Source organism: Culex quinquefasciatus, chromosome 1 (assembly GCF_015732765.1).
Source record: "Culex quinquefasciatus strain JHB chromosome 1, VPISU_Cqui_1.0_pri_paternal, whole genome shotgun sequence".
Lineage (NCBI taxonomy): Eukaryota > Metazoa > Arthropoda > Insecta > Diptera > Culicidae > Culex > Culex quinquefasciatus.
The window spans coordinates 25,139,824-25,153,578 of NC_051861.1; the positions used below are offsets into that span (position 1 = coordinate 25,139,824).

A 13,755-nucleotide genomic window follows, 5' to 3' on the forward strand; every position below is an offset into this window, starting at 1 on the left:
TTTGCAATTTTCGGTATAGTTACCGTCACAGTTCGCACACTTTACGCGCAACTTGGTTTGCTTTGGATTGTCCGTCAAGTTCGCCTTTCGTGTTCAGTGTGTCAGAGGTCGAGGTAGAAAAGGAACAGAGGGCGCTACACTCAAACCCCGATGGTTTGACACCAACGGTTGTCAAAAGAACGGGGTCAATTTTTAGTTTGACACCCCTTTTACACGGAGTTCACACACCCTATCAAACGTTTGTTTTGATAGTGTGCGTGAGTGCCGTGTAAAGTGACAGTTCGTCACATTTTAGTTTGACTTTGACCAACCAACGGGGTACAAACTAAAAAAGTGTCAAACGAAAAAGTGACCAAACACCGGGGGTTGAGTGTACTTGCAGTGAGCTCGACAATTAGGTTTTACAGCGTGACGTCATCAGCGCACACGCACACACATTTGTACTACAGATTGTCGAGGGAGACAGATTGGCCGATGCAACATAAATCGGCACTGGCAACGTATGTTTTGCGCTTGCAACACTGCCAGTTTTGCTGGGCGTAAAGGGCGGTTGGTGTCCAGCACGTTTGGTGTCCAGAAACATTGGCCAATCTGTTTGCCTTGACAATCTGTAATTTTTACTGAGACACACGTGCAAAAATGTAAACAGTGCAGCCAAGCTGTCAAGTTTCTAACCTAAAAACCGAGTCGGCGTAAAACCTAATAGAGCTTTATGACGTTTCGCGTATACACACTAGCGCACTACTTGATTTTGCTGGCCGGACAAAATTTAACCTCAATCTTTTTCGTGTACGTATGTGCACGTAGATACCTCTATGTTTCGGATTCGGTTAAGGATGTTGACTCGTTAGTTGATGTTTGTAGAAAGAACAGACGTTCGTTTGGTTTATTTAAGATTGTATTTTTAATACACGCAGAAAAATAAGGCATGTTGAAATCTGGGTGCAGAATAGTGGTCCGCAAAGCGGCCTCAATTTAGAACTGTCAAAGCGGAACCAATTTACTGTTTGAAAAATGATGCCAAGAAGTGGCAAGTATTGTAATCGATCTATAATTTATTTTGGCAGGAATAAAAAAGTCGAGGGCGTCGAGCTTTTGAGGTATTCAAAGTCAAAAGAGAAAAGGGTTGAAATCGGGATTGGCATAATTGGGTCCTAAAATGAAGCTTAGATTGCTGATATTATTGTTTACATCGATAATGCTTATTTTTCTGAGTACAATGACCCATTGTTCGACCACAAAGAGTTTAAAATGGGGTTTTAAATCAATTTTGAAAAATTAACCTCGCGGTCCTTCTTGACAGAAAAGCTCCTTCAGCTCTTTCCAAGGGGACCATAGTTGATCCATCGAAAAAATGTTGTCTTGTAATTTTTTTTTTTGCATTAAAATGAAAAAAAGTGATCAGAAATGGTTTTTAATCGTGTTTTTTACCGTTGTACATAAAAATTTACATAGGGCTTTAGTACCCAATTCGTCGCTAACATTTCAATGAGCGCTATGTCTCATGCAAAACCTATGTTTACGAATTGTTTACGACGAATTATCAGTTACTAATGGCACCTGCCAAATAACATTGAATAATCTACAGATACAGAATCTCGTAACTTCCATTCGGTTGCTCTTCTGGTTCACAAAATTCCTCCCCCATATGACGCAATTTTTCATAACGTTGAAAACAAAGATGGACTATTTTGGCCGCCCATCGTTTAGTCTACGAACAAAAAAAGTGCGATGAACTTAATTTTTCAGCGAAAACTTTTATATTATCAGATCCAAAATAGTTCAAAACGAGTCACTTCAGCTGCAAAAAATATGTCACGCTTGAGCTTGAACAAAGCCTTCTACTTTGTTTATGTTTACAGCTGTAGTGCAGTTGTGTTAGTGAGGAGCAATAGAGTTATCTACGTGCGCATGTATTGCGTGTACGTACACGAAAAAGATTGAGGTTAAATTTTGTACCGGCCAGCAAAACAAATGGCGTGCTAGTGTGCGTGAGATCGGTCTTAGATAACTCTATAGAGTTATCTAAGTCCGCTGTCACGCACACTAGCACTCCATTTGTTTTGCTGGACGGTACAAAATTTAACCTCAATCTTCTTCGTGTACGTACACACAATACATACGCACGTAGATAACTCTATGGACATCATTCGGAAATCACGTTAGGCATTCTGTCTTTTCAGCACCCAGGTTGAAATCAACAAAACATTTCGATGCCAACATTTCAAAAAGCATCATGTACAAACCGTGCGTTTTGAGAAAAACGCATTTGAATGTTGAGCATCTATTTTCAATTCCCATTTTAATATAAAAGCAAAATAAGATGTTCTTACGATAACAAACGATGAAAAACCTTGCGTTTATTGATACTTGATCATCCAAATTCCAATCCAAATTCAATAAAACATTATTTCCGTAATTTTATTTGAGAAAAACAAACATAACTTCTTTTGAAATCACCAACGTCGATGTCACCCTGCTGTCACTAAGGGGGGCGCTTTGTTATGATTCGTTTTTCTTCGCCGAATGTAAATGGCGCTTTTTTCATGTTGCTTTTTTTTCGTCACGAGGTTTATGTAGCCTTTTGTTTGACAGGTTGACAGGGCTATATAAACAGGGACTGCTGATGGCAGAGATTTTGTTTATGTTACTTTATTTAAAATCATGATTAAACAGACTTCACTGAAGTAACTTTTGCTCATTTTTGGTGGAGAGGTAGCTTATTAGGAGTACTTTCAGAATATGCAATAACCCAGAAAGTGTCAAAATGTACATGATGCCTTTTGAAATGTTACCGTCGATTTGGTTTATTCAAAAATTAGCATTTTTGTTGAATCAACGCTAAACGTAAGGCAACTTTTCAAAACAATAAAAGACTTTTGTGGAATTGAAAAAATCAAGGTTTGTTTCAACGCAAAATTTGTGTTTATTATATTCAGTAAATATTTGGTTGAAACAAACCTCGAACAGGCTGATTTGAAAACATTTTTCTGCGTGTGATATTCTTGATATTCTTGACAGATGACAATTATGGCCTGAGATGGTGGATCAGGCAGAACACTTTTTTAAATGAAATGTAATTTTAAGATCACTCACGCTCGAGGATTTCGGACAAAATAAAATTTTAATAACTATTCTACTAATCATTAGACAACGCTTTTAATTCCCTCACTAATTTCTTTTCTTAACCTTTTTGGACTTCGGCTCCTTAACCTCTTCCACCTTTGGCGGCACTATCCTTCGAAACAGTACGGCGTCGATCTCCGCCAAAGATCTCTGCTTCCGGTCAAACTGCCCGTGCAAATCTCGCCATAGTCGTCGGTGCCGCGAAACGCTCAACTTATCCAGTAACTTCCCGCTCAGCTGGGGCACGATAGGCTGCATTATGATCCCCGTTTGCCGCAGAACCTCCATCGTTAGCGCCAGAATGGTGTTCAGCTGGTTGCGCTGCTCGGGCGCCTTCAGCTTCCACGGAGCGGTGGTTTCGAAGAAGTTATTCGTTGCATGGAGCACCTGGATTACGCTGTCCACCACGAGGTAGAAGTTAAAGTTGCGGTAGTGGGAGAGGCATTTCTCTGCGGGGATTTGAGGTTTGCTGTGAGATGTTACATGGATATTTATGTAAATGTACCTGGTAATGCATGCAACAAATCAAGCATCTTTTTGGTGATTTCCAACTTTCCAAGTTCGTTGAAAACTTCCGGATTTATAGTCGGAACGATACCTTCCGGATTCAATGCCTTGCCACAGCACCGCGACAGCAGGTTTCCAAACGTGTCCGCTAGTTCGGCGTTCAAGATTCGCATCACTTTGGTGTCACTGTAGTCTAAAACAAAGTCCAGTTAATCTTGAAAATTTTCACCATCTACCAAAATACTCACTTCCATCGCTATGCGCCACGCCCTCTCTGAGCAAAAAGAATCGCAATCCCTCATGCGTGTACAAGCTGGCCCGTTCGTTCGGATCCACCACGTTCAGCTTGCTCTTGGACATCTTCTGGTTGTCCACCGTCCAGTGCGAGTGTACCAGCAACTGCCGCGGAGGTTCCAACCCAGCTGCTATCAAAAACGCTGGCCAGTAAATGCCGTGGAATTTCAGGATGTCCTTCCCTAGTACCTGCACCGTCGGTGGCCACCGCTGGCCGAACTCTGGGTGTGGATAACCCGCGACGGTGAGGTAGTTGACCAGGGCATCCAACCAAACGTAAACCGATTGGGTTGGATCGCCCGGGACCTCAATGCCCCAAGAGACTCGAGCTTGAGGACGCGAAATCGAAATGTCCGGTAGAGGTTCCTCCAAAAAGTCGAGCAAGATCTTCTGGAACTTTCCGGGTACCACACGATCCTCACAGCCCTTGATCCAGTGCAGCACGTCTGCTTGGTGTCGTTCCAAACGGAACATAAAATTACGCTCCTCGGTCCATTCCACCGGATGTCCAGAATCCACTGATACCTTCACACCCTGATCGTTTTCCTTCAGCTGACTGTCGGTAAGGAACGTCTCGTCCGGTACGCAATACCAGCCGGAATACTGCGCTGAATAAATGCTCCCACTCGCCTCCAAAGCCTTCCAGAAGCTCTGAACGGCGACCGCGTGGTCATCGTCGGTTGTCCGAATGAAGCGCGAGTATTCCACGTTGAAATCGCGGAACAGCGATCGGTACTGGTCGGAGATTTGCTGGCAATAGGTGGCCACGGGGACGGAGTGTTTCGCGGCGGCTTGCTGAATTTTGGTACCGTGCTCGTCCGTGCCGGTGCTGAACAACGAAGGGCCGCTGGGATCATTCAGCAAGCCGTTGAAGCGATGGATGGCGTCGGCAATGACCGCCGAATAGAGGTGACCAATGTGGGGCGCTAGAAAGCGGGGATTTCACGGGATTTTTTTATTGTTCTTCTGGTTCAAGGTTTTCGTGAATTTATCTACTTTTTAGTGAGAAATAAGTGGTTTTTTACGATTTCGCAAATCGACTTTCTTTGTGTTTTATTTTTTGTATTCCATGCATTATAACAAAAGAAGCAATTTACATACAATTTTGGGGGTTTGTTATACAAAATGGATATGTAAATGTATGAAATTCTGTATCTTGAGAAGGAATTACAGCCTCACAAAGAAACCGAATCGCTGAACATTAATGAAAAGTGTCACCTAACTAGCCTGTAACTTTCAACTGAAGATATCTTGGGAACTTTTGGTTCGATTTTCTGTTTAAAATATTTAAAAAAATATATAATTTGATATTAACTATGAAACGAGTTGAATTATCTATTTATAGACTTTTTGAAAACTAAAGCTTGATTAATTTCTTAACACTGAAAATCGGATCCAATAGTTTTCGAGATATCGTCGTTTGAAAATGACAGGCTATTTGGGTGACACTTGAGAATTTATTTTCATCGATTCGAACACTTGGAGGCTGTATCTTAGAAACTGATTGCTCGATTTGCAAAGTCTAAGCATGAAAATTGTAAGAAGCTCTTAAGAAATATTTGTTCAGGTGTGGCTTTCTTTCATATAGTATTCAGGGTTGTTACGGAGAAGTCGAAAAAAAAATCCGCGCCAAATCCGCGCCGTCCCAAAACCCAATCCGCGCCATATTAACAAAAACAATTTCGCGACAAACATACAAGAGAGTTTATTTTTTATGAATTAAAAAAAATATTTTGGAACAAAAATCAAGAGATCCATCAAAAGGAACACAACAATCACAAACGATTAAATAAAATTGTATTCAATAAATGCAATTTTATATCAAGAATAACCGCATGAGGTCGAATCTCAGAACGTAGAATCTTGAAACGCCGAAAATTTTATGGACAAATTTATTTTTGCTAGGATGAAGTAAACCAGAGGGAAAAGCCATAACAATAATTTTGGCAAAAAGAGAAATTCTAAATATGAATTAAAACATTTTGAAATATAAATATGAAAAATAAAAAAATCAAAAATTTATGGAATGAAAATGATCATAAAATTTATAAATTTGAAAATCTTAAAAAATCATAAATCTAAGGATTTGAAAATTTAAACACTGTTCGTACTGGATGATTCTCGCCAAAGAGTCACTCATAAAAATCGAACCACCAAATTTGTATTATTTTATTAAGAATTTAAGAATTTAAGAATTTAAGAATTTAGGAATTTAAGAATTTAAGAATTGAAGAATTTAAGAATTTGAGCATGTATTTATTTTTTGTTCTCTTGGTCGATTTTAATTTTTAGAATTAATCATTTTTGACTCTTTAAATTTTTAATTTTGTAAGATAAATTTGAATTAATTTGTTTGAATTTTAAATTCCAAAATTTTTCTAGATTTGAATTTAATTTTTTTTAAATTATTAATTTATAAAATTTCGTATATTTGAATATTTGTATTCTAATTTTTAAGTTTTCAGTAAAAAAAGACTATAAAAATCAAAAATATTTTTGATTTCTGAATCTTCGAGCTTTGATTATTGTAGCTTTAATTTTTGAATGTTTTATCTTTTATTTTTTCCCCAAGAAATCTAGAAAAAAATCTTTCTATGGGGTGGGTTTTACTACAATTCAAAGGCGAAGAGCCAGCATCCGCATTTGAGCACAGTACGGCGACGGAAACAAGCCCCAATAATCATTTTTCAAACATCCTGGTATATAAATTCGAGAAAAGTTTGAAAAATGATTCACATGATTAAAATCCTTTATAAAATAAACAATAAATAAGGTTAAAAAGAACGATACTCATAACTCAAAAGATATTGAAAATATTCACAGCCGGTAAAAAAAGTTGAGTTTAGTAATAAATTTGTTTAATAAATCCTCATCAATACATTTAAAAAATAATCTCTTCATGAAGATTTTTTTTATCGTTTTGCCTTCCTCACCTCACTGAGGCAATGCTATAAAATCACTCGAAAAATTAACTTCTTAAATACGACTCCTAGATATACCTTCACGTATACCTATCGACTCAGAATCAAATTCTGAACAAATGTCTGTGGGGATGTGTGTACACGCAAAAAAATCAGGACTGTTTGAATCAACAAAATATTTTTTTGATTTAACTTATCGATTTTTTGTTGAAACAGATCTCAAATCCAATTGAAACAACTCAGAATTCAGCGTTGAATTAACACCCTCGATTTTGTCAACACTGTTTTGGAAAAACAACAGAATTTTTGGGTTGATTTTACACACGAATCAATTAAATCAACTCTACCATGTTTTTTGATTCAATTAAAAGTAATTGTTGTTTACACGTGCTCTTTTTCTGTCAAAATAATCTGGTTTCGATAGTCGGCTAGTTGCAAATTCATTGGTTTCATCTTCAGGGTCCATTTGCTTCGGTCCATGCCTCGGTCCCGTTGACCGTCCACATGATTTGACCAATAAGTGATCTGTCTGCCAGCCGTGGAAGAAAGTTTGCCTAGTTCGAGAAGTTTGTGTTCAAGAATCGGGACCACCTCTCAAGCAACCCAAACTAGAAATGTACATCGAGGACGGGAGAAGCAGAAGCTCGATCCGGCTGTCTTCAACTTATTTTCAAACGGTGCCAGCAACAAGAAGGATCAACCTCCAACACCGTAGCATCAGATTCGTCCAAGTTCCGGCACATGAAATGTGGTAAGTAACTTGGTATTGGCGATACCTCAAGTGATCTTATTTAATTTTTTTTTACTTTCAGGCGACCACTGAGGAACATGGCCGATTCAATGCGCGGTGGCAGCTTATCCAACTCGTTGTTGATGTCCTCATTGGGAAGCAGCGGCACACCAGGTGCCGTTCAAGGAATGTGAAACTCCACAAGGGCACACACTGTAATGCAAAACCTGAAGAAGCTGTGTGAAATTATGTCTGTTTCATAAGTAACTCATCAAAAAATCTAATTTCAATAAATAATAAAAATAATTATTTCAATATATTTGTTGTTGCTGTTTCAACTAGATCTCTTGTCTTAAATTGAATAAAATCTGAATTATTTCAACAAAAAATCAAGGTTGTTTCTACAAAATTGGGTTTGAACGCACTTTCTGTCAAAATTTAATCAACAATAATGAGGGTAGATTCAACAAAAATACCGCTTTAATACAACAAAATGTACCGATTTGAACCAACAAAATTCCAGGGTTGAATCAATTCAATTTTTTTGTTGATTATATTCAACAAAATATTTTGTTGAAACAACCCTTGTACAGGCTGATTCTACAAAACATTTTTCTGCGTGTAGACATGATTTTTTTCCACACGATTATCTCAGAACTGGCTGAACCGATTTTTGCCGGATCCGTCCCCAAATGTCTGTGGGGATGTGTGTAGACATGATTTTTTCCACACGATTATCTCAGAACTGGCTGAACCGATTTTGGCCGGATCCGTCTTATTCTGTTCGTTTTGGGGTCCCCTAAGACCCTACTAAATTTTATTCTATTTAGTTAAGTATTTAAAAAGTTATGCCAAGTTTTTTGCAGATACAAAAAAGGGTGATTTTTTGCCTAACCTCAAAAGGTCGGGTCTTTTTGTTTACGTGCGAGAGTCGCGTCAGATGCGAAACGCCCGGTTGCCACATTGCTTCAAATGAGAGTCTGCATGTTTTCTGGAAAAGTCTGTATCAGGTATATATTTTTTCATAAACTTATTTTCATTATTACTTTGTAAATGTGAGGAAGGGACCACCCACCTAATGGTGGATTTAGAAAGGTTTTTTTTTTATTAAGAAAATACAAACAATCATTTTCAGAAGAAAACTCAATTTTGTTTCAGTAACAGAAATCGAAGCAAATTAAAAAAAATCCCTGATTCCCTTATAATACTTTTCTATATTACTTGAAAGTAATTTTATCTCTCAATTATTTTAAATATTACCCAATTTCACATCCGCGCCTAAGCAAAATTAGCCAGCAAATTCGCGCCAAATCCGCGCGAAACGCGCCATCCGCGCGATCCGCGCCGTCCGTAACAACCCTGATATACACCCTTACCAAAAATCATGATTTTTTGAGTTCCAAATCCCACTTTTCATACGAATTTTTCAGTTCAACCCATATAACCATTTTTATGGTTGTGGTACCTGAACTCAAAAAATCGTATGAAAAGTGGGATTTGGAACTCAAAAAATCATGATTTTTGGTAAGGGTGTAGTATTTTATAACCTAAGAGACCGATTCTTAGCGAAGGTACACCAAAATGTCACTTTTTCAATTTTCAATGTGATTTTTAATATGAAAGATTTCATTTTTATTATGATGCAATAATTGCAATGTGCTTTAAATGCGTTTTCTTACCTTAAAAGTCAAAAATATTGACCAAAAATGGTCTGCAAGCCATTGAATGGGAGAGGGGTTTTTTTCATAAATCTACTCCTTTCGTTGTCCCGTCACGAAAAGAAATGGCTGGCAAAAACTCAAATTACAACCAATTCGTTCAGTTCAAGGAGCAAAAGATTCGTTTTTTAATTTATGATAATGTGTAGAAGAGCAGAAGTTTTTAAAAATCAAACTGGCAAAACTGTAGCGATTTTGGTAGAGTGCCTTTTAAAAGTCCAGTTTTACGATGTTGTCCCGTCACGCTACATTTTTATTTCAGGGGAAGCACAGGTACTATATGGTTCATTCTGCATGATATTTCTTTATAGGAAAATCAATTATCTTTCCAAATATGTAATAACATTGGGGGGTTTCTTTTAATTTGCCACTACAACCAAAACGCTGAAAAAAACTGGGAATTTTTTTTTGAAAAGGAGCCGAAGAATCGGTCAAGAGAGATTAAACATGCTTTTGGTACCACTATGCACTATTACTCAAAGACGCCTTTTTGAGTCCCATAAAACATCATTTTTTTAAATAAAAAAATTGTGTACAGTAACAAGGTTGAAACAGCTGTCCAAATCCGCTCCATGTGTACCGTTTTGTCTCCTTTGAAAATGCAAAAGGTGGTTCAGTAATGGATTAATGTTTAATGACTGGATTCATAGTTTTAGGTCCGCAGAAACAGTCCGAATGTTTTTTTTTTAATAAGCCCGTTTTGGGGGAAATGATTGATTGATTGTTTATTTGATCACTGAGAATGCAAAAAAAAATCCTACATTTTGAAACGTGTTTTCATGTTTACATGTTGCTTGAATATTGAATCTAGGGATGCAAAAGATCATTTCGAGATTACGGGCATGATAATTGAAGCCGCTGAGAACTGAAAATTTGATATTTTTACAACCCTGGTCCCTAATGATGAGAACAACGGTTGGGATTCAACGACTGTTAGTTGGGCTGGATGCAGTGTGGCCTGGTTTTTTTGTAAGCTGCCTCTGCGCAGCCTTTTGGTATGCGGCAATTTGGTTGGTGATCGTTGCAAGTGTATTTACCAAGGGACACTTGGCTTGGACAACTTCATCTTCAGCAATCACACACCATTCGGCACACGCTGAAGAAGTTTCTCCAAACCTCGTCCCTGATTGTAAGTACTGCACCGTGCTCTCGCATTGCTTCGTCTATCTGGCTGTTTGGTAGGTCTAGCGGGAGATCGTGAAGACGATGAAGACCAGTTATGTTTTATATATGTTTGGGTGATTCTTGAATGCGTACTTGAAGTGATTTTGTTGTGCAATCGTGATAGCGCGGGTTGCCATCTCGATCAGCTCGCAATGGCGGATGTTGTGTAGCTGGAAGCTCTTTATGTCGGAGGAAGCTATTCCTAGGGAGCGTTCTTTTATTACGTAACGCAGTAGGGGGGGAGGGGGGGTCGGAGGCCGTGTTACGCTCAATACAAAATTTTTAAAATTTGTATGGAAATTTTGTTACGAGGGGGGGGAGGGGGTCTAAAAGTCCGATTTTTCGCGTTACGTAATAAAAGAACGCTCCCCTAGACCTTTTCTCACAAACCGCTGCTCGGTTGCATAGACTACAACAGTTGTTAGTTTACACTTGTAATCAGGTGAAGGAAGGCACTTAACGGAGTTTTAAAGTCTGGTTAATACTCACCGGCATTCACGTAGAATATTGGCGTCGTAACAAACGAGAAATCACTCTTTTTGCTGCTAAACCGTCGAAGTTGTGCAAAATACCGCAACATTTTTCTAACATGCCTCTTGAGAGCAGTGCCCGCGAGATGTTGCACAAACGCACCCGCAAACGTAAACAGTCAAACATAAACAGTGGCCGGCTGATTTTGACAGTTCTCGGTGATTTTTTTTGTTTACCGTGTGGTGTTTCTTTACAGTGGTGTTAGGTTTTTATTGGTTGCGGTACGCGTGTACTGTTGCAGCGCACTGGGTCAAATTTACTAGTTTATTTAAAAAAAGATGTTAAACAAACTAGTCTTTTTAGACAAAATGTTTGATAATAAATACTTTTTTTGAGCAGTAGAGCTTACATTCATTTTTGTAAGTAAACAAAGCCCGAGTCGGCAGCTTGCGTCGAGCGCTGATGCTGCATTGCCTTGACGTGTCATCAGACGTCAAACGTTACACTGCTTACGAGGGGTGTGTTGATGCCCACACACCGGCAAGAAGTTGTTTTTTATTTGAATTTATAAAAAAATCAACAATCCGACCTATTTTTGAATGTTTTATGCTTGACACAAAACACATTGAAATTATAGTCTAAAAGCTTGCAATCTAGAAAATATTTTTTTTCAGAGATTAAATAAAAAGCGAAATTATTTTCACAATTTGTTTTATTTCACACGTCATTCCTACACATAGCATGTAATTATAATTCTTAACCCTAATTCCATCCCCTTACGGCTTCCACATCTTCAGCAGCCCATCCTCGCTGTACGTGGCAAGCAAATTCTGATGCGGATGGTGCGTCAGCCCAATGACGTCCTTTTCGTGCACGTTCAACGTTCGCTCGAGCTTGCCGGACGTGACGGAGAAGCAGTACAGCACCAAATCTTCGCCGGCACAGTAGATAAACTCCCCGCGGGGTGAAATCGTAGCGCAGATGAACGAACCTCCCTCGCGCTTACCGGACGAGAACGAACGCACGATTTGGCCCTGCATGTTCATGATGACGACCGTGTTGGACCGGTTGCACACTACAAAGTGTTCCGGGTTCTTCGGGAGCATCAGGACCGAGTTGACGGCCAGGTCGCTGCCGAGAGCTTTGAACGTTGACACGCATTCGGTTGTTTTGAGGGACCATATTTTGACGGAACCGTCCGAGGATGCGCTCAGCACGTTGTGGCCATCCGGAGAGAAGATTGCTTCGTTGACGAAGGACGTGTGACCGCGGAACTCTTTCAACATTTTACCGGATTTAAGGCCGTACAGACGAATCAGGTGATCGAAGGAGGCGGTTAAAATTTGACTGTTGTCCCGAGAGAACTGCAGACAGGTGACACCCTTGCTGTGAGCCTTTTCAAACCGCCGTAGACATTGGCCGGTAAGCAGCTTCCAAACCTTGATTTGCCCATCCTGCGCTCCGGTGGCCAACATTTCCGAGTCACGTGAAAACGACATCGCCAGCACGGCCTGTTCCATCATCATAAAGTTGTCCTGCGCCTGATACTTTAAATCCTTACGGATTTTACCGGTGGTGAAATTCCAAACTTCGATAAACCCGTCGACGCTGCCCGTAACCAGGTACTGACCATCCGGCGAGAAATGCGCGCACTCGACGTGACTTTTCTGCCCAAACTTGATCTGTCGCGCCAACTGCGTGGGAAAACTCTCGTCTTCTTGGTCACGAATGGCCGCTTTACCACGGAATAAATCGATCGTCGTTCCGGGAGGCAACAATCCCTGGTGCTGCTGCCACTTGAGTGCCTGCCCAAGCAAGGCCAACAATCTCGACGAAGGAACCACCGAAACTTCCCCCGCCAACGCAGTGGCAATCGCCGCCCGCCGCTTCTCCTTGCTTCCTCCCTCCGGATAAGCCTCACGCGGGTCAAAATACGCCCTCTGCAGCATATTTTCAAGATGAATGTACCGCTCGGCTTCCTGCTGCTTCAGCATAATCATCGGATCGGTTTGGCGCAGCAACGACCGGGCCGCACCCAGCTCGCGCAACTCGATCAACTCCAGCACCACCTGCTCGTACAAATCGATCAGCTTCTTGTCCGGCAGCTTCAGCGACTGGATCGCCTTCAGCACCGTGTCCCAGTGGCCGTTGTGGATGTCCGACACGAAGCCCTCCACGCTGTCGACGGTGTTGAGCGAAACGCCGGTCTCCTCCTGCAGGGTTTGCAGCGTTTTGTGCAGGTTCGACTCCTTCAGGTACTGCTGGATCAGACGGATTACGCTGTGACGGGGGGAAGAAAATCGATTGTTGGAGGAACTAGCCGATTGTGGCATGAAGCAAAAACTTACTCGGCAGATTCGATTTCTATCGACATGGTGGAGTTGTTGGCGTTTGATCAAACCACTGTTTAACACTATATTCACTCAAATATGAGTAGAATTTTGATTTATTAAACCTGGACGCGATTTGGAAATGCAAACTTCTAAAAAAGCATTCTGTTTACAAACGCCAAGAATTTTGACAGGTTAGCGTGCCGCTGTAAACAAAATAAATTTGATAAATTTTCAACACGCAAAACTAATTTAAACAAAAACCAAGCGTGTATAACTCAAAATTTAAGCTCTGTTTTAAAAACATTTACATATTTAATAATATGTAATATGTTTTTATTTTTTATATTTCAAAATTAAGAGTTAAAATTTGTGATCACCTCGACTTATTAATGATTCACAAGAAAATTTAATAGTTTCCAACACAAGCCATTTAGATTGAACGTGTAAAATAGCCGAGGCATGCGTCGGCTGGTTCCTGACCACCGGAGATA

General features: G+C 39.9%; 2 protein-coding genes across 2 annotated transcripts; both read right to left on the bottom strand.

Annotated features, from left to right (window-relative positions):
• Positions 1–3,137: 3,137 nt before the first annotated feature.
• Positions 3,138–11,131, bottom strand: LOC6031660 (methionine--tRNA ligase, mitochondrial). Its single transcript, XM_001842354.2, has 4 exons — positions 10,950–11,131; positions 3,882–4,853; positions 3,632–3,826; positions 3,138–3,575 (listed from the first exon to the last, which is right to left on the bottom strand). The coding sequence occupies exons 1-4, from the start codon at positions 11,038–11,040 to the stop codon at positions 3,172–3,174; spliced, it is 1,662 nt and encodes a 553-aa protein (XP_001842406.2). The 5' UTR covers positions 11,041–11,131; the 3' UTR covers positions 3,138–3,171.
• Positions 11,132–11,625: 494 nt separating this feature from the next.
• On the bottom strand, positions 11,626–13,443 carry LOC6031661 (WD40 repeat-containing protein SMU1). The gene is made up of 2 exons (XM_001842355.2): positions 13,280–13,443; positions 11,626–13,211 (listed from the first exon to the last, which is right to left on the bottom strand). Exons 1-2 carry the CDS (start codon positions 13,303–13,305, stop codon positions 11,708–11,710), a joined length of 1,530 nt encoding a protein of 509 aa, XP_001842407.1. The 5' UTR covers positions 13,306–13,443; the 3' UTR covers positions 11,626–11,707.
• Positions 13,444–13,755: the final 312 nt, after the last annotated feature.